The sequence below is a fragment of the Athene noctua genome, chromosome 4 (genome assembly GCF_965140245.1).
Source record: "Athene noctua chromosome 4, bAthNoc1.hap1.1, whole genome shotgun sequence".
In the NCBI taxonomy this organism is placed as follows: domain Eukaryota; kingdom Metazoa; phylum Chordata; class Aves; order Strigiformes; family Strigidae; genus Athene; species Athene noctua.
This window is the reverse complement of record NC_134040.1, coordinates 3,505,677-3,524,908: the sequence shown is the minus strand read 5'-3', so window position 1 is coordinate 3,524,908 and position 19,232 is coordinate 3,505,677. Positions and strand designations below refer to the sequence as shown.

The following is a 19,232-nucleotide window of genomic DNA, read 5'->3' as shown; positions in this document are numbered from 1 at the left end:
TTGCCACCAGCCTCACCCTCTCCCTGCTGCTGCTAAAATTGGGACTAAAAGGCATTATCCTAAAAAAAAAAAGTTCTGAAGGTGGTGCTTGCATGTAACTCTTTGTTCTAGGTGGTGTCTTGTACCCCTGATGCCCTTCTCATCCTCTGAAGTCTAAAGGCTTTTGAGCAGCATTTAGTGAAGAACTGCAACACACGGGTCTTTTGGCAGCGTGGGTTTCCAGTCGTTATGCAGTTAATCGTCAGGTTACAGCTAAAGGAAAAGAGAAACCCTTGGCTCATAAAATGGGTGGAAAAGGGATCAGGTTTTGCATAAATCAAGAGATTTATGGAGCAGCATGGTGTTGCTGCTGGAAAAATTCACAGGGACTTCAGTGATAATGGGAACAGGAGTGCTGAGCAGCACAGGATTGTATTTATTAAAAAAAAAAGTTTGCCTTTTTTTTCGGATGTTAGAGAAAATCGTGTGGGCAGAAGTAGTGGCAGAGTCTATGCGCCTATATCAGGAAAGCTTCTCATAGGTTTCACCAAATATTTTCATGCTGAATTGAGATTGTGGGGGAAATAAAATGATACAGCTCTCAAAATGTCAGAGGTTCCCTTGCGAAGGGTGGTAAACTGGATTTCTGGGCTTTGAGGGAGCAGCCATGGGGGAGTTATCAGGAAGCCGAAGCGATAAATCCGGGATTAGTGCTCGGATGTTTGCTGATGGTAAACAGACCCTTGAGATGTGCAACGGAGGCTTGAAAAGCTGTGAGTGCCGATGTTGGATAGAGCGCAAATATTCATGAATGGGTTAAAAAAAACCCCAACCAAACCCTCAGTGCTTAAACTAGTTCTGCAGGCAGAGGAGGTGGAGATGCCAAAATTGGGAGGAGCTTTGATACCCAGCGATGAAAAGCCGTTTCCTGAGTCGGAGGCTGGAAGGATGGATCCTGTAGGTTAGAGTAACACGGGGATGCTGGCTTTCCTATTGCTAACTGCGTTCCCTTTTCGCTGGGTGATATTTATTATTTCACTTGGGTTATAACTTCCTCATCGGCTCACGGGGGTGTGGGAGGGGGAAGGAAATGACACTTGCTTTCTTTGCAGGACGTTTCGAGGATCTGCAGGTTAAAGGCTGGCTGTAAGAGCTAGGTGTTACCGGAGATGGTAGAAATAGCACGCGCTTCAGAGAAAATCCTTGCAGGTACGTCGGGTGAAGTAACCTGAAACCTGGCATTTGGGGTGCGGCAGAGGAAGATTGCAACCCGTCCAGTTTTGCTTTGTAACGTAACACACCGTGGAGAAGGGCCTGTTGCTTTTTTAAACTTTTTTTTTCAAAACAAAACAAAACAAAACAAAAACGTGTAGCGGCTTGGTGGTTTTCGGGTGCTCCCAAGCTCTTGCTCCTGCCTGGTGGGAGGTGAAGGTGGTTGCGCTTTGTTTGCACGGTTGCCTCCAGAGCCTGGTTTCCCTTCACGCAGTCACAATCAGGCAGGAAACGGGTTTCTTGTTCGCTGAGCCAGCCTGGTTTTCTCGACAGTGAAAGCTCCCTCCTTGCTTTCTCCCTGGGTCCTGTTGGGAAGGTCTCCAGCTCTGCTCGCCCCCACGCTTGTCCGTGAAATTCTTCCGGAGCGATATTGAGACAAAGCTTTTGATCACTTGACCTCACCTGACTCTGTACGATGTTCCTTGTAGTTTTTCTACCTTACACCTCAAAAAAAATCAAGCACCCTTGCCTGCTTCTTTTCATATCATTGTACAAAATGTGGCTGTCACACCCACCGGCTTCCTTTTAGCTTTTACCCAGCGCTGGGCTCTGGGTGCCTTGAATAAAGCGTTTTGTGCTGGGACGTGGCAGCGGCAGGCTTTCCTCCTGGCATGACCAGACTCTCAATGTGACATTCAGAGCTGTAAAACACTCCCTGACAATAGCTGGTGTTGTTCAAAGAGCGGCATAAATAATTGAGGGGATTTTTTTTTTTTTTCTTTTTTTTTTACAAGAAGAATAACATCTCCCCAAGCTGGCCAGGGAGGCAGCAGGCTGTTTGGATGTACGATGTTGAGGGGGGAAGTGTTGTAGCATGGAGGGGAATCTCAGGAAAGGGGTGACATCAAAAGGGGGAACTTCAGGTTGTTATCTAGAATGTTTTCAGCATCGTAGCTCTGGGATATCTCTTCAGCGGGGTGTTGGGACCTCTGTTTTCTTGTCTACCCACTTTTATACAGAGTAAAATAATTCAGTCGTTCAGGTTTTTGTGTGTTTGTAGCATGACAGGCTGACTTTGTGGCACAAGCTTTAATTGCTTGTCTGGGAAGACAAGCTCACGGAGTGGTTCAGGTGCTCAGATGAAGCCTCAGGAGGTCTCCAGTCCAACCCCCTGCTCCAGGCAGGGTCAGCTCTGAGGCTGGACCAGGCTGCTTAAAGCTTTATCCAGTTGGATCTTGAAAATTTCCAGGAATGGAGATTGCACAACCTCTCTGGGCAACCTGCGTGGCTGACCTCATGGTGGAAAAAGCTTCTCCCTCCAGTCTGAACATCTCTTGTTTCATCTTCTGCCCGTTGTCTCCCGTTCTACTGTGAGATCCTGTGAAGAGCCTGGCTCTCTCTTCTGCCTGACCTCCTTGCAGATGCTGGGAAGCTGCTAAGCCCCCTTTCTTGCCTGGTGCTGGTAGGTGTGCATGCCCAGAGGGAAAAAAGGGACAAATATATCTGTATTTCTGCTACTACCTACCGCAAGTTTTTCCTTCTCTTTCCATGTGCACCTGGGTCCATCACACCTCCATTGTACTCATAGATCAAAAGCAGGGAGGGAAAGCTTTTCTGTCTTTATTTAATCTTTGTCTTTCTCAACTTAGATAAATTTGAATTAAAAATAAAAATTTGTTGCATCTGGCTTAGCAATTCAATGAAATTTGGCCCCGTGTCATTAGCCCATGTGTCTGGTTACACTCCTCTTCTGGAATTTCAGTATAAAAAAATTATTTCTAAGATTTTTTGCTTCCAGGCTTGACATTCATGACTTTCAATCCACCTAGTAGATGATGTGAAACTGGCATTATTTTGCCAGTTAGGTGACTTTTTGATGTTATCACCTGAATATGGGGCAGAGCAACTGCTGATTTCATCCTTTTCAACATGATTTTTCTTTTCTTCCTTGTAATTCATTCAAAAAATCAAGAACTTCAGCACTAGAGCAGCTTCCTTCTTGGTAATTTCTCCAATACTATGGAAATACAACGCTGAAATAAATGTATTTTTTACAGTGAATATGCAGGGGAAAGAGCTTTTGTACATCCTTTAGACTGAAGCTGACCCCAACCTCATCTATTAAAATTGCGTCTTTGTAAAAACTGATTGAAATATGCTTATTTAAAAAAAACCAAACTGTTGTAGAACTAAGCTTAAACTGGAAAAAATAATACGCAGTAGTTGTGGCCGTGCACAGACTCTGCTCCACACGTGACGTGGGTATGAATGAGCCCCGGCAGTTTTGTCTCTGGGCTGGATTAGGCACAGTTGCTACTGGTTACTGCGCAGCCCGGCTCGGCTTGGCTCCACCATCAGGGCCACTTGCCTTTCCTCTCCGAAATCCCCGCCGAGGCTTGGGAGCCCAACGGGGTGGCAAGGACGTGCCCGGAGCAGGTGTGGTTGGGGTACGGCTGAGATCTCCTCAGCCTGCGCCGGGACAGCATCCCTTAGTGTCCCTTCATGTCACTTACTGGGTTTTCAGATGCTTAATGGTCCTTTGACCTCCAGCATCCTCCAGAGGAGGCTTTTACTTCTGGGATTTGCTTTGGGTTGAAATGTTCATACCTTTATTTTTTTAAAAAAAGTCTCTTTACAGGATTGAGACCCCGTGGTCTGTTTTTCAGCAAAGATGCAGTTTGGTTTTTAGCCCTGCCGCTTGCACAGGCAGTTGTCAGTCCCGGAGCAAGCGATGGTGGGTTTTGGGGTTTTTTTCGAGATGTAAAACAAAAGCAGCTCATAGTTGGTGTGTGCTGCTTTCTGCTGTCGGGAGGGAATCAGCAGCCTTGTTCACAACCCGTTCCTCCCCTTGCCTTCCTGTGAGGCCATTGAACTGGCTCCTGTCAATCAGCGATGCTTTTAAAACAAACGTGTGGGATAAAGCTGCAAAATCGTTCCTGTGTCAGCTCTGGAGCGGTGACTGAACAGCTCGGTTTGTTGATGTACAGACGTACCCATGTGCAGTCATTTTTGCACAATCATTTTTGCCTGTCTGAGGTGTGGCAGTAGACGTAGCAAAATAAATAAACCGGTGTCAGAGGGATGGTCCAGGCAGAGAGAGCAAAGGGCAGGATGGCTTCAAGCCCCCCAGTGTGGCAGAGCTTGGGTTATTTTCCTTATGAAAATAATCCATATCTGGGAGCTCCTGGATCCTACACACACTCTCTAGACTAAGTCTGATAAAATCAGTGTTAAGCTGCAACCTTGCTTAGTAGAGAAGGGGCACAGTGGGGTGCAGCCCCCTCCAGAAGTAAGAACTGGGGGCTCCTGTGTGCAGCTTATTCAGATGTTAATCCAGTTGCTGCACAGAGGATGATGCCTTTTGCTGTGGGGGGAAGATCTCCTCTCCTGGTACTGACCTGCCCTCATAGGCTGAGCAACATGCATTCAGGTTTTATTTAACCCTGGCAACATATTTTAAAATAAGGCTGGCAAAAGTAGTGGACTGGGGAAAAGACTAAGTGTTGAAGCAGTGGTGATTATTGGAAGTGTTAGAGCAGCATGGGGTGAAATGCAAGGATGGGGAAATAGTAAGAGGTGGCTTTTGGGCAGCAATGTATTTCAGAGAGGGCTCAGTGAACTGAGAACACCTTTATGAAAAGTAGGCGTTTGGGAGAAGCCCTCAGAGGTGAGCTCACCTCCTTGTAACGGGCTGTGCGGACACAAAACGTGTGGACAACTTCCCACCTCCATGCTGGCTCCTCAGATAAGACTGACCTTGCAGCCCCAAAGTCCTGCCTGGAAAAGAAGAGCAAAGCACCCAGCAGATGAGTCCTGGCTTTGGTTGTGTGGACCACAAAAGCTGCTTGCTTTTAGTGTTTTTCTCCCATATTTGCTCATATTTCTTTGTCATCGAGCGCTGCGCTTGAGCGAAACCACCCGTGACCTTGCATCAGGAGGTGCTACCGCTGTGGGTAGCTCTCGAGGCAGCATCTCAGCCCTTCCAGAGCTATGACCTCCAGTTTATACCTATATATACCTAGAATTATTCCTCAAGCCATGTTGTGCAATAGGGAGCGTGATTCCACAGGTGTTTTATAAAAGCAGAAGAGGATTTTGGGTGTTGGGTTGGAAAATCAAAGTCCTGGTTGGGGGAACTTGCGGTCTGACTATCCAGTTGGACAAGCTCAGTTTTCCCTGCAATTTAAATATACTCTACCAGAATTTTAATTGTACCAGTCTCCATAACTACATTTTAACCCTTTAGGAGTGTGCAAGGTTTTCCAGCCACCGTCCCCCTCCAGTTTAAATGAGACAGCCTTAGAGGAAAAGAACAACTTTGAATGTGTGTGTGTCACCTTCTTATTCCTCTAGAAAGCTTTTCTGGCTGCAGTGTGTCATTTGGGATAATCCAGAATATTTCTGCACAGCTCAGGGAAGTCCTTTTCTCCCCACCTGCCTTCTCAAAGCATCCCCATCCTGCGTGGAAGTGGGGATCTCCTTCTGAGCACAGTTTTTACCCTTATTCAGCCCAGAAGTTCCTTCCACGTCTTTGAGGTCAGCTATATGATATCCGTAATTTCTTGGTGCTTGAATTCCGTTTTCTTGTTCTCGGTTTTTGCTGGCACTTACGTGCTCGGAAGTACAGCAGTTTCTGAACTAAATTCAACCAGAATAAACACAATATATAGAGAGATCTTCCAGTTTATTGCATGTATCAGCAAAATTGGAGAAACAGCTGTTCTGTTGAGGGAAGAAGTCCCTGAAAATCATTATCTCGTTTATTGGAAGGGAAATAAAAGAAATAATCTGCTAATGCTCCAAGTATCAGAGACAGAGAAAGGATTGTCTCAGTTTTGTTTTGTTATGGTATTGTGGGAACACAAATGCACTTAGTGTGCAACAGCTGGAGCTGCTGCAAAACCTGTACCCTGGAAATGCTGGAAGCTCTGCTGTTGATTTACATGTATGCAGAGTCAAACCCCATGTGTACGCTTGCTTGTAGGTTATTATTTTGCCACCAGTGAAAGTTTCTACAGCAAAACCCTCATTTGAATAGACAAGGTTTAGGATGGTGAGGAAAACAGATAGATTAGGGTAAAACAATTCGGTTTTGTTAATGCTGCAGGCCAGTAGTGGAAATAGAAAAAGAAAATGAATCTTTTTCCCAGGAGACTGTCTTACCTGGAGCACCTAGGTAGATGGATTTCTTTGTTTTTTCCTTAGGCTTGTCAAAAGTGTGGGATTTGGAAAAGAGCAGCTATGTATCTTGAGAGTGAGATTTAGATGTCTTGTTGTATCCTGTCTTTATTAATGCTTGTTGCAGCTGATGCTCCTGGTATGCTGGACCCGTCAACACGCAGGGTCTTCTGATGCTGTCTTGGACCCTGCAGCAGCCAGGATAAGTTTTACTGCTCAAGGGTCTCCATCAGACGTGGTGGTGAGACTGTGCCTTGGCTACACTTGGGCTTAGAGGCAAAGCCAAGCTTTGCCCCAGTGCCTCCTGCTGCCAAGCCTAGAAGAGTTCCTGACCATCATATGATCTGCAGAAACAGGTTTCACTTCCTTAATGCTTTATCCAGCAAAGAGCATGACCTAGAGGGGAAAAAACCCACATTTAGCTCTACCAGAGAAACCTCTTCCAGGCAAATCAGCTGTTTAATCTGTCACCCTCATGCTTCCCACACGCCCGCCCTCCATGGGTTTGTCTGGTGGATGGGGGCCAGAGAGCCTCTGAGTTGGCTTTCCACAGGCAGAAGGTCCTTCTGGTGACGAGCACAGGGCATTGCAACCCGGCGGGTGCGATGCTGAGAGCTACACCGGCTGCCTGAAGCCGTACCTGGTCCAGCCCTTGATGTAGCTGCTGCCAACCTTCCTACTTATAACTTAAGAGACTTTCAAATTTGTCTGCACGGGGGGTTGTGACTTTGCAATACTGATGCCGAGGGTGGCGGGGAGGGGGCTGCATACTAGGCACCTTCACTGCTAATTACTTCTTTTACAGCTTAGGTAATGAATCATCTCAAACAACTCACGGCAGCTAACATAGGAATGGGATATCTGTGTGGGGAGGCAATCTTGGTTGGAGGCTTGCTTTCGTTTGGGTGAAAGACCTGAGCAAATTTGAACTGAAAGTGTGCGGTTTTAAATAAAAAAAACCCCAAACCCAACCATTTAAAGCAGAGTTTTGTATTTTTAACAAAACATGTGGTGGTCAGCGAGGACTTCCAGAGAACCAGATGGCTTATTTTACTGCTGGAGCAGGGTCTCCACTAATGAAACAAAACAGAAACCCCTGAAGAAAACTGAGCCCTCTTGCATTCGGTCGTCTGAAGACTACGGCAGATCACCGTGATGGATTAAAGCAAAGCCCCACAGCTGCACGCAACATCTGGCTCCACAGCTCCGTCAAAGATTTTTCCATCCATGAGGTCTCGTCCATGACTTCTGGCTCCACTTTCCATCTCCACTATGTCCAAAGGTTACAAAATTCCCATGGTAGGACTCCTCGTGCAGTGTTGCAGGGATCCTGCTACCGGCATGATGAGGCCCACAGGTTTTATCCTGCTGTCCACTGTATCCCTCCAACAGAAACATCAAAAAATCTTGCAGCAAAAAAATCGGATCCTGGATCTTTGACTGTTTGGGGAAATTTGGGGATATGGATCAGGAGATGGTTCCTCCAGGGTTACATCTCCAGAAATTTACCCTGTAGCCCCTTTGTAATGTAATAACACCCTTAACGAGATGCTTAATGCTTTCAAACCTGATGCACATAAAGATTTGTGCCATAATTTTCCTGATCCTTAGGTCTGCTGAGTCCCCATGGGCTTTGGTGGCGTTTGGGTGGGGTGCGTATCAGAACTCTGAATTTCATCCAGCCTAAAAGCTACGACATTATTCTTTGGTGCAAGGTGCTGAGCAATCCACAAGAAAGAAAAGCCTTGTTTTGCAGCGCGCAAGGGTTTGGTCCTTTGCCTTTTTGGAGGTGCTGCTGGGGCAACGCCTATCAGACATGGGTGTGTGTTGTTTCAAGCCATTTATAAATAAATATAAGCAAAAAAAAAATGTTGATAGCTCCTTGTTCTACATAAAATTGATTGGATTTATTTGCAAGCTTTATTTTGACAGTGAATCTAAAATCAGAGCCTGATAGTCAAACCTGGAGGTAAAACTCTTCCATGAACACACTGAAATGAAAACCCTTTTTCCTTCGGATCCTGCTGCTGTGGCCTGATTTTTTTTCCCTCCATGTTCAGCTTTCACTTTGGTTGAAAGCCTTATTCTGCACTATTGTCATCTGCCAAGAGTTTGTTTGACGTTCAACTGGAGCAGGACTGGGTCAAGGTGCCGTGGAGGAGTGTAACAGTGTGTCCTGATCAGCACAGATAAAAGATCTTGCAATGCAGACAACTGGCCCTCGGAAAGGGGCCAGGGCTGTTGCATTAAACCTGAGCCCAAAACAAAGTTACTGGGGAGTCCAAGCATTAATAACAGCCCTAAAGGAACCGTTGCTTTTTGAGCAACATGACTTGCTGTAGCTCTGAACTTGTGGCCCGGAGGAGTTTTCACAATACCCCAGCTACAACAATGTTGTATTTATATCCGAAGCTCAGAAATCCCTCAGTGTGGAGAAATGGAGAACATCCTATCACTCTCTGATGCTATAACCATTTTTAGAAGTCTGGCTGGAGCTTGTTGCTTGTGTTGCTTCCTGACGGGTCGCTCGGTGTCGCTGCCCCAGCTCTGCAGCCTGCGTGCACAGAAATCGCAGCTGAAACCACCGCTTGACTCCATCATACAAGCTGCATCACCTGGATCTGCCTTAAAAACAGCCCCTGGTTGCCTTCCGGTGGATAAAGCTGTGCCCCCTGACTTGGCAGTCTTTGGGCTGGGGTTTGCTGAAATGATGGGCAGGAAAACCCAACGTGTGGGTCATGAAACTGAAACCTGGGAGGAGCGAGGAGGTTTCTGTCATGGTGGTTTGTGCTGGCGAGAGGAGCAGGGTGGTGGCCGTACGGCGCTCGGCTGCATTTGATGCTCTGGGGGTTAGGGGTAGCCCATGTACCTCTTTGGTCAGACATAGAAATTCTTGAATTTGAGATCTGGCAAGCCAACAGCATGATGGGGGATGTGGGATTTTTTTTCCCAGAACGTTTGGGGAAGCACAAATAGCGCCTTGTTGTATTGAATCTCTCCCAAAACGTATAGGATACAGCCAAGCCTCCTGCGAACAAGCTCTATGTCCCGACAGCCCTGTTCATTGAGCCGGTTGGATTAACACGCCTTCCCACGTTAATGTTCAAATGGAGCCAGCTCTGAGCCACCGGCAGAAATTGCCCTTGTAGCAGCGTGCAGCATTCTGCCACGCCATCTGCCCCGTGGCTGCTCCTGTCCCCATTGTGCTGCTAAAAATCTCATGTCTCATTGCCCTTCCAAGCTGCTCCTAACAAACCTGGGCTGCACAGAGGACGACTGAGCCGTACGAATGGGTTTTTTCCCCCCCCCACCCCCCCCCTTCATAAGTATGTTTATTCATTAAGGAAGTCAAAAGAGGAAGAGGAATTAAAAGGTTGCAAATGTGTTGCTGGGTTAGAAATGAGACCTCAGCAACTGGGCTGTGCGTTGCCCTGTGTATGATGAGTTCAGCAGCTCAAGAGTCCCTGGCACGGAGCTCAGGAAGACTGATGTGCCCTCCCAAGATACGTTCAGGTAGGGTCACAGCTTGTTTACATATCTACTTATATCCATATTGGCCCATATGTCAATATTTGACTATCAAATCATCACTGATGAACGCCTCTTGCATACAGTTGGGAATTCATTGATTTGCCGGGACGTGGCTCTTTGGATCGGTGGCCACCTCTGCATATCACTTCAATTTGTAGAGGAGACCTCTTTTCATCTGCCCTGTCTCTTTGCATCTTCCAGTATTCTTAAGAAACAGCGAGCCCTAAATTTTACAAGCACCAGGAGAAGGTTTGCCAGCTGCTCCTGGACGTGCTGCTGCGCCGGGACCCGGGCGTCAGCCCTGCAGCCCATCCACGGGAGCGGAGCCAGAAGGTAGCTTGGAAAATACAACTTCTGTACGCGCACGCAGATACAGCCAGGAAAGGAAAGCAGAAAGATTTGCCAAGGGAAATGGTCTTGTTACACACGGCATGTTTTCTTTATGTATTTGTTCCCCCCTCCCCGGCCTCGTTCAGGATGTCTAATTGGGTTTTGAAGATTTGAACCCGTCCGGTTTATCTCTGGGTGTGTCGTTGGTGCAGACTGTTTATCAGGTGTGTTGTGGGGAGTGAAACCATTCAAACAAACCCCTTTCACGTAAGTTTGTGTGCGGTACGCTGGGCTCGTGTGTTTAGCCGGGGTTTGGTGTCTACGCTGGGGTGGAAGAGGTCCACAATTAATGTGGCTCCAGAAAAACTGATTTTTTTTTTTTTTTTTTTGTCTTTAATAAATTATTTTGGGGCGATGGAAATCCTGGGGTGGTTTAGTACAGATGAATGGAGGTTAGAAACATTAGTGAGAGTGTATGGAAGCACCAGCACCAAAATTGAGGTGGCTGCATATTAGAATTGTAGATCATAGAAACATTTTAGGTTGGAAAAGACCTTTATGGCCATCAAGTCCAACCATAAAATGAGTTTCCTTGGTTAGAAGTATAGGAAAGCTTTACCTTCCAAAAACTGCCGGCTTGTTCAGTTGTCAGGGAAGCAGCCAGATGCTTTCTTTGCTCTTGATTGCTCCTTTAGCTTTGACAAGCTTTTTGCTGGGATAAAAGGAGAAACATCAACAGGCAAAACTGCAGGAACTGCCGTCGGTTGTTGCTGTCACTGCGTGGTGGTACCGGCAGTACGGTAAATAGACAGGTAAATAGGCTGGATTTTTTTAATTCTTTTTACAAGAAAGGAGATAACGATTGGATGCTGTCCCATTTTCAGACTAGGAATTGTTTGCCAAACTTGAATTACAGGAATTGCCGTGGTGAGGCAGATCAACGCCTTGTGCCATTAACTCAGTGCTGGCAAGGGCCGGGGTAGCTTCACATGCTGGGACCCCACGTTGTGCTCCCACCAGAAACAACTAAAGAAACTGTTTATGATGGAAACAAAACCAAATGTAATAGTTTAATGCTTTAAGGGGAAATAAAACAGTAACGAATAACTTTATTGAACTTGTTTTTTAAATCTTGCTGTACTCCCTTCTTAGCAGCAGAAACTGATGGTGCAGCCAGCTCGCATTTTGTATTTTTGGTTTTTGAACTGGTTTGGTATGGAGAGGCTTTCAGTTGCAATCCCAAACTGATCTGCTGGTGACAGACTAAAACTAATTATAACCAAAGGGTGGAGTGAACGAGTTTTTAAAGCTGCTGCTGTGCCCAAGTATTTGGTGTTTGGAGGGGCTTGGGAATTACTGGCCACTAAGGCGCTGATGCTGGTCCCTGCCAGTATCCATATTACTTCTTAGGGAGGGAGAGATGAGTTTGCTTTTATTGCTAAACTACTTAGTGGGGGTTCTGTTTAAAGAAGGGGGGGGAAAGAAGCCACCACCCAGCCATTTGTGCTCGAGGGGAGCTGCAGAAGAGCAGAAGGAGGCTGGCTGCAGGTTCTTCTGCTTCATGCCACCATAATTCCTTTGGCCCTGCAGCTGGGGCAGCTCAATTTTGCTCCCCATTCTTTTTGCTTACAGAGCATCCCCCAGTTCCCGTGTGCCCCTGTGCTTTTAATATTTTCACCTTTTCACCCTTGTTTTCCTTTTCCTGCAGTAACTCATTTTTATCCCTGCTTCCTTTGCCTTGGGTTGAGTTTGGGGTGCTTGCTGTGCCTGTTTGTAAACAGTGTTTGTGACTTTGATCGTCGATCCTCCAGATGCGTCCGCAGGATTCTGTCATCTTTTCATCCCGGGAGGTCTGCAGGGCATGGCTTGCCCCCGTGCTGTAGCCCAGCAGCTTCTGGGTGCTGGTGTAAAAAACATCTCTTGATATTTATAAGGTCAAAGCAGCAAAGAAATGCAAAACTGCAGGAACGCTGAGGTCGAAGGGATTAAAAACCTTTCACCTGGGCATCTGTTCCTGGGCTGGTTTGGTATTTAAGGATCATTATTTCCTGAAAATTGATTATTTTTACTTTGTGCTGTACAGAGCGTATTGTACGTGCTCTCACCTGTGGCATAGTGAGTGTTACCATATGGTTAGCCCAAAGCTGATTTTTTTTAAACACTTTTAGCAGTAGGTTAGCGCATGGTGCTCTTCTGCTGTGTGTTTTTTAGCCAGGCAAAGTGCCAGCCTGTCTGTCGGAGGAAAAACTCCTGGCTGGATCCTGGAGAATAAACTGAGCTTGAATTTCCTCTGAAGGGAGAGAGCTCAAGTCCCACAGGTAGGATTTTTCATCATAATGATCCTATTTGGGAGCTAAATTAGTGACCAGTTTTGATAGGAAACTGGAATGGCTTCAGGATATTCCCTGGTACCCAGAAGGAGAAGGGAGGTGCAGCGCAACACCAGACCCACTCCCAGCCCACGGAGCTGGACCTGAGCATCACCCGCAGCTCCGCAACGCCGCCCTCTGCACGGGGACACTGTCCGCAGCCCGGCAGACACGGGGGCTCAGGCTGCAGGATACCTGTAGGATATCTAAAAAACCCCATGTTTTGGTAGGAGACCCTGAAGGTTTTCCTTGATAATTACCTATGCCAGGTAGAGCTACTCGTGTATGGCTATTTAACTGAATCTTAAAAAGCGGAAGCTGCCCCTTTGCAGTTTATTTGTTCCTCCATTAACCTTGAATTGGTTAGATTTAGGGTGTTTTGTTTTTTTCTTTTAGCAGGGATCATCAGGGATACTCTGTGATAGAGCCCTGATCCTGGTGAGCACCCTGACCTCTGTTGCAGTTCAGGTGGGGACTGGAAAGGGGTAAAGTGCAGCAGCTCTGATTTTTTGTGAGGACGACTTGTTTCTTCGCATTAGGTTTGATAAAGCAAAACGCAGGGGATTTGAGTCTCCTGCTCTTTATTTGCCTTACGTACACCTTGCTGGTTTATTTTTCTAACAGCCTCTCTCTGCCCCCGTTTATCAATTGACCTGTTTCATGCATCGCAGGGGAGGTTAGGAAGCGATGTTTAGGAAGGAGAGTTGTTTTTGGGGTAGCTTTATAGTTCAGAAAAGAGACCAGCATTTCAGATGAAGCAGATCCCAGCAGGTCTCCTCTCGGGTCTCCTCTCCCCTTCTCCTCCATTATTTAAGCTTGCTCCAGGGTGATGCAGCCATACCCGCTGCAGCGGGGTGCCCGCGGAGCTCCGGCCTCTTCAGATGCACCAGCTCACTCCCAGTGCTATCCCAGAGGATTGTGGCAGATTGCAAACATGCTTGTCACAATCATACCATTCCAATTAGCATAATGACGCTCCCTAATTTATGCACAAATTGCCCTAATTTATGTGTGTCGATACATATGATTAAACCAAGCACGGGGTGGAACAGGGTTATGTCTCAACTCAGCTGGGAAAGCGTAAAGCTGCATCCACACTGAAATGTGCACAAGGTCCAAAATTTGTTCTCCGTGTTACTAAAATATGGGGCTTTGTGTTGTTTTGCCCCTGCAGCTCTGGCAGCATGAAGGGGTGTGGGGCAGGACTAAACTCGCGGCAGGAGGTAAGGGAATAAAAGATTCCTGTGCTGAGATTTGCATGGATTAAAGGCAGCTTTAATTTGCCTTGATACACTTGGCTTTCAGGTGGATTATGCAGGCAGCGGGATTTGGGGATGTCTAGCCAACTAATACCTGCCTTTTAATTATTTTAATAAGAGATAGAGGAGTCCTATAACTGTAGGCCACCTCTGCCAACCCCAGATCTTGAACATTTTTGTGTGTAACGCTTTATACCATTAACATACTCAATTAATAAACCCACTGATGTTGTCTGAAGTCTCACTTAGTGCGACCGTTCCCAAAGCACTTTCTCAGTGGGGTTCTTCCAAAAGAGACCTCTTAGTCTGTGAACTTGTATTCCTCATTTTTACAAAAGGAATGGTGTTGCGCCATAAGTTTTTCAATAACAAGCAGGATGATCATTTCCATAATGAGCAGAAATGTTCAGCTTAAGTGAAGTTCTCATTTTGAATGGCTGTGGGTCCACCGAAGTATTCATTCCCATGCCTTTAGAATGCCCATTTGCTACGGAGAGTGGCACAACCTGGCTGCAGAGGTTTAGCAGCTTAATGTAGGGGGTAAAACAGGGCACCAGGCTCTTGAATTGGGTTTGGGTCACCAACCTTCTGCTTGAGCTCTCCTGGGAGAGAAGAAACACCAAGGAATAGCACCTTTCTTGTGGTCCCATCCATCTTTTTATAGGTACTGTTTGCTGATGTAATTGTTTTTTTTAGGGAGGGAACATCCTACAGTTCTCGATAACTCATGGCAGGGCCCTGTTCTCAGGTGAGGTGTCTGGACACCGTTGAATGACGAGGAGCTGTTCGCTCCCATTTTCCTGTTTGATGGTGGGAAACCATAAGTCAAGCTGCAGTTTTGAGGCTCCCAAGCTCTGCGAGATAAGCTGCCTCTGTTATTTGTTGAGGTACAAGCATGGCTGAACTCTCTCCTGGAATTAACTTGTGCTCTTCCCATTGATGGACCAGTCCATCTCCAGGGGATGGAGCCTGCAGGTCAGCTTTCAAGCTCGCAGCTCTCAAAACCCACACAAACACAACCAATTTACCTGACTTCTTACCAATAAAACTGTTTTGTCATGTGAATCTAAAATCCGAGAACACGTGGCAGCCTTTCTCCTTCAACTGTTCTTGTGGCTTGCAAGGTTTGCAAAGGAGTCTCTAATCTTTTGGCCCAGCACCGGACTGGAAGACGCTTGGCTGCTGAGTCCGAAGGGTTCTTTCATGGTTGAAGCTTTCTGAAGCGACTTTATGTTACATCGTTGTCCAGAAACACCTGAATCTGGTCAGTGTTGGATTTCCCAATGCTGCCAGACTTGGAAAACTGGATTTTGATTGTAGAGAATGGAAGCTCCTTCCTATACCCAGTGTGCCATCCATACTGTTGATGTGCTATAACAGCACATTTACCTGGTTAAATTGCTTTCATCCAAACATATGCAACTAACATACCGAAATAATATTTGCAAATAGTAATCATTATTCCTAAGGCCAGTTGGTTGCAGCCACGGCTTACTGCAGTCAGCTGACTGCACCAGATCCTCGGGATGCTGCATTTTTGGAGGATTATCTGGCAAGCAGATTACACTGCTGGCACGTTGGGGCGCAGCAGGGTCGGGGCGCGGCAGATGAGTGGAAAAGCTCGTGTGTGTCTGGGAATAAGCCAAATGTGGGACACGCCACCTCCTTTCAGTTCTGTCGTATATGTTTGCTCTTTGGTCGTTGTGTTTCCTCTACGCTCAGGCCACGTGACTTAATTTCTAAGAACAGATATGGATGTAAGATATTTTATAAGTATGTACAACAGAAGGTGTTTCTACTCTGACATACTCGAGCGAGTTGAGTGCCTGCCTTCACCGTGTTCCTTACCTGTCAGAAGGAATGAGGTTTATGAGTCACTGCAAGTCATACACCATGAATTACTCCTTCTGTTACTGATCTGTTTTTACAGCCATCTAAAGACACAGCCTGCTCTAAAACCCATTCGAACATGTTGCACTGACTTTTATAAGCTTTTACAAGCTTATAAACTCTTTTGGCTTCATTCTGCCTTTGCAGTTGCTTTTTTTTGTTACCTCCCAGTGTACGTTTTTCCTTCAGAGAGATGTCCTTGTCTTCCAAGGGGCTGGGAGCACACACTGCGTGTGCCTTGCTCTGAGCTTTGTAAAAACTCGGCTTTGTTGCTGATTCCCTGTTACCCCTCAGATAATGCTAATACCCACAGGGAAGGGGAGTCCTTCATTCCATCAAGGCTTTCTGAAGCTGGAGATGAATGTAAAGTCTTCCGAATTTTCTTGCACTTAGCACTGTCTGAGGCCACACTTTGAATCTGGCAGCTTTGTGAATGAAGGAATAAATTAACTGTGAAAATATTGACAGCACAGCTGCTTACGCCAACTTCCTAATTTGATCCTGTAAAATTTACCCCTTAGTTTTAAATGCATATAGCTGAGGGACAGAAGGACCTCATCCCCACTGCACAGGGAGGAGTGGATGGTCTGAAGGCTGGACTGTGTTTCTACAGCCCCCAGACCCCTCTGCCCCGGGACAGCAGCTTTGTTGGAAGTGTTGGGAAATGCTGGATCATAAGGAGGAAAATGCAAGTGGTGCAGGGGGACCAGTGAATTCAGCACATCTATGGGCTGCTGACTTTAGGCCAGAGACTAGAAAAAGTAGGCACATAAGCCGTTTTCTGGTTACCTTAAAAAATAAATATCAGGAAAGTAACCCAGCTCTTCTCCTTCCTGCCAAATCCAATGTCTTTTTAATCTGCTCGCTCTCAACTTCTTTTAAAATCAAAGTTGCTGGTGGTCTGCTTGGGCTAAGCAGCGATTCTGGCAGACTTCAGAGCAGACGTGATCTCCAGGTCTCATTGCTTTGAAGCTCCTGGTTCTATCACACTCGACTAAATCAACCTTTTTCTTCTCTGTGGAGGTAAAAATCAGCCTTGTGAGCCCATCTGATTGAAGTGCTGAGACTTGTCTAATTGAACAAGTGCTCGAGTCAACACTTGAGTAGGATGAAAAACAGTGAGGAGATCACCCAGGGATTATGTCTGAGCTCCACAGCTACTTGGCACCGACAGAGCAGATGGCTGGGTCGCATCCTGCCCAAGGCTGGGGAGAAAAGATGTCGACAGAAAAAAAAATATTAATTTGGTTAAATATATTCAACTCTAAATCTAGGAGTGCCTCAGGTCTCTAATTTCATACTTTATAGCATCAGCCCAGAAGATGGGATTAGTGAAAGGAGGGGTTGGTTCTGCAAACTCCTGCAAGGAGCCTGCTGCTGCCTCAAAGCTGATGTAGGGAAAAAATATTTTGGGAGGGAGAGCAGAGATGGAGAGAGTGGGAGCTGGTTGGCCCATCGTGTAAAAGTGGGGATCAACCAGAAACAATCTCGACTTCAGGAGTAAACCACGAGCCCCTGTGGTGCAGCTTTGCTGGTGGAGCGAGGGACCCACGTCTGAGAGCTGGTGGGGAGGGAGCCTGGCTTGTGCAGACACCTGAAAACATCACAAACGTCACTGCAGGTCACCTGAACCGCAGGGACAAGCTTCAGCCCGTTCCCTTTAGGACCACACTTGATCCTACAGCCAGAGTCTGTGCCCAGAGAGGTTGGGGCTTGGGGAGTTCCGCTGGTGGCTGCCTCACTGGTACGTGGCCATCAGAAGCCCCAGTGACCAACCGTGTGGCTTTCTGGCCCCTTCCCTTGGGGTGGCAACAAATGAACGTCCATAGAACTGCTTTTTCAACTGCCACAACTGCTTGTGTCTGGGTGACTACATACTCGTAGGAGCCCAAGTTGAATATGGTACCTTCACTACGATAAAAATTATCTTCTAGCTGTGGACCCTCCTCAACTTCACTTTACCCCAAACACCAGTGCACGTATCAAGGGAAGCTGTGAACATCAGAGTCTCCTTCTCATTTGTAACTGCTGCTGCTGACCTGTAATCACCTGCTGCTGCCTCTGCTCAAAAGCACTTTTAACCCTGGAAACCCTCAATTTTGCTTTCTGTATTTAAAAGTTCTTTTAATTTTTGCAAGTGCATCTCTAGCTTGAGCACTAATGAGAAGCTGAGTTTTGCATATAAGTAAAATAAGGCAGAATTGCCTGGTTGGCAGCAATGAAAATACTGTTCTCCAAAGATGTTGCTGAATTTTAACTCTTTGGGTTTAAAAGCTGTTTTGTTTGTTTGTTTGCAGGGGGCACCACTGGAAGAACCTTTATGGGCTCCTAATGACATGCAGGTGGATGATTTACTTATGATCATTAAGGTAGGAAGAAGTGTTGTTAATTCTGGCATCTTGGCATTTGTTCTCTCCTTGAAATAAAATCGCAGTGGCCAGTGGCTGGCCAGTCATTGCTCTATTTTAGGGCTCAGTACACAACGATGGCACTATGGAGCAGCACAGGGCCAGGGCATTAGCTTGTGTTAAAGTGTCCCTTTAAACACAGAGGGAAGGGAAATCTTATTTAAGAACTACCTGGGAACATAACTAAGTGGAAAAAATTTGACTTCCTCCCCCAAAGGATAATAAGGTCTCTGTTGGTGCGGAGTTGGAAGGGGCATGTCTCTTATTTGAGAGCACTCAGCATAGGGATTTTTTTGTTCTGCTGAAACGTAGTGGTTGAGTTGGAATTCAGGTTCTAACTTGCCATCTAAAAAAAAAAAACCCAACAAAAACTAAAAATCTATTTTATGAGTTTATTTTCATCATCTTGAGCTTCTGTGGAAAGCTGGTCTATCTCCAAATATGGCAAGAGAGTACCCGATTCTTGATTAATGAAATGGAGGAAAATCCCTGGTGTTGAAAGCACTAACCTATTGGACAAACTTGGAAAAGAAAATACAAATGTGTGCGGAGTTAAATATATTTATAAGTAGCTTTTATGATACTTCAATATCTGGGTTCTTGTCTTGCTGGGTCATTTCTGCCATGGCTGTTGTGCTCAGAAGCATCATCAGGATGGTGCAACGGTCAGTGCTGGTCTCTGCCTCCTCTTGCACTGGGGAAGGGGATCTTCACCATGGTCACCGTGCAGACTCTAAATGTGAGTCAACCTTTCTCCTTGCATTCAAAAAACCTCAAAAAGTCATCTTGACTTTACTCAGGCAAGAGGACCCTATGCATTTCCAGGCTTTGCTCTGCACACATGTAACATTTCAATTTACGAGCTTGGAAAGGTGGTAGAGCTGTTTCTGAGTTCCCCCCCAAGTATCAAACCTCTGCAATCTGCAAAAATACAGCACAGTTGGATGCTCCACTCTGGAGCCTGGTGACACATTTGCTGAGACCAACGTCACATCCAGGATTTTGTTCTTGCATTTATTCAGACTGTAAACGTGTATGAAAGTATCACGGGTGAACGCAAAGTGTGTTATATCTGT

The 19,232-nt window shown here is 46.2% G+C and overlaps 1 protein-coding gene across 3 annotated transcripts in view; it reads left to right on the top strand.

The window, feature by feature from the left end:
• PTPRA (protein tyrosine phosphatase receptor type A) overlaps positions 1–19,232 on the top strand; it is a 133,565-nt gene that overhangs the window by 43,342 nt on the left and 70,991 nt on the right. For all 3 annotated transcript variants that reach the window (XM_074904274.1, XM_074904275.1, XM_074904276.1), the window contains one exon: positions 18,046–18,117. In XM_074904274.1, coding sequence (XP_074760375.1) covers positions 18,046–18,117 — 72 coding nt within the window. The remainder of the gene's footprint in view (positions 1–18,045; positions 18,118–19,232) is intronic.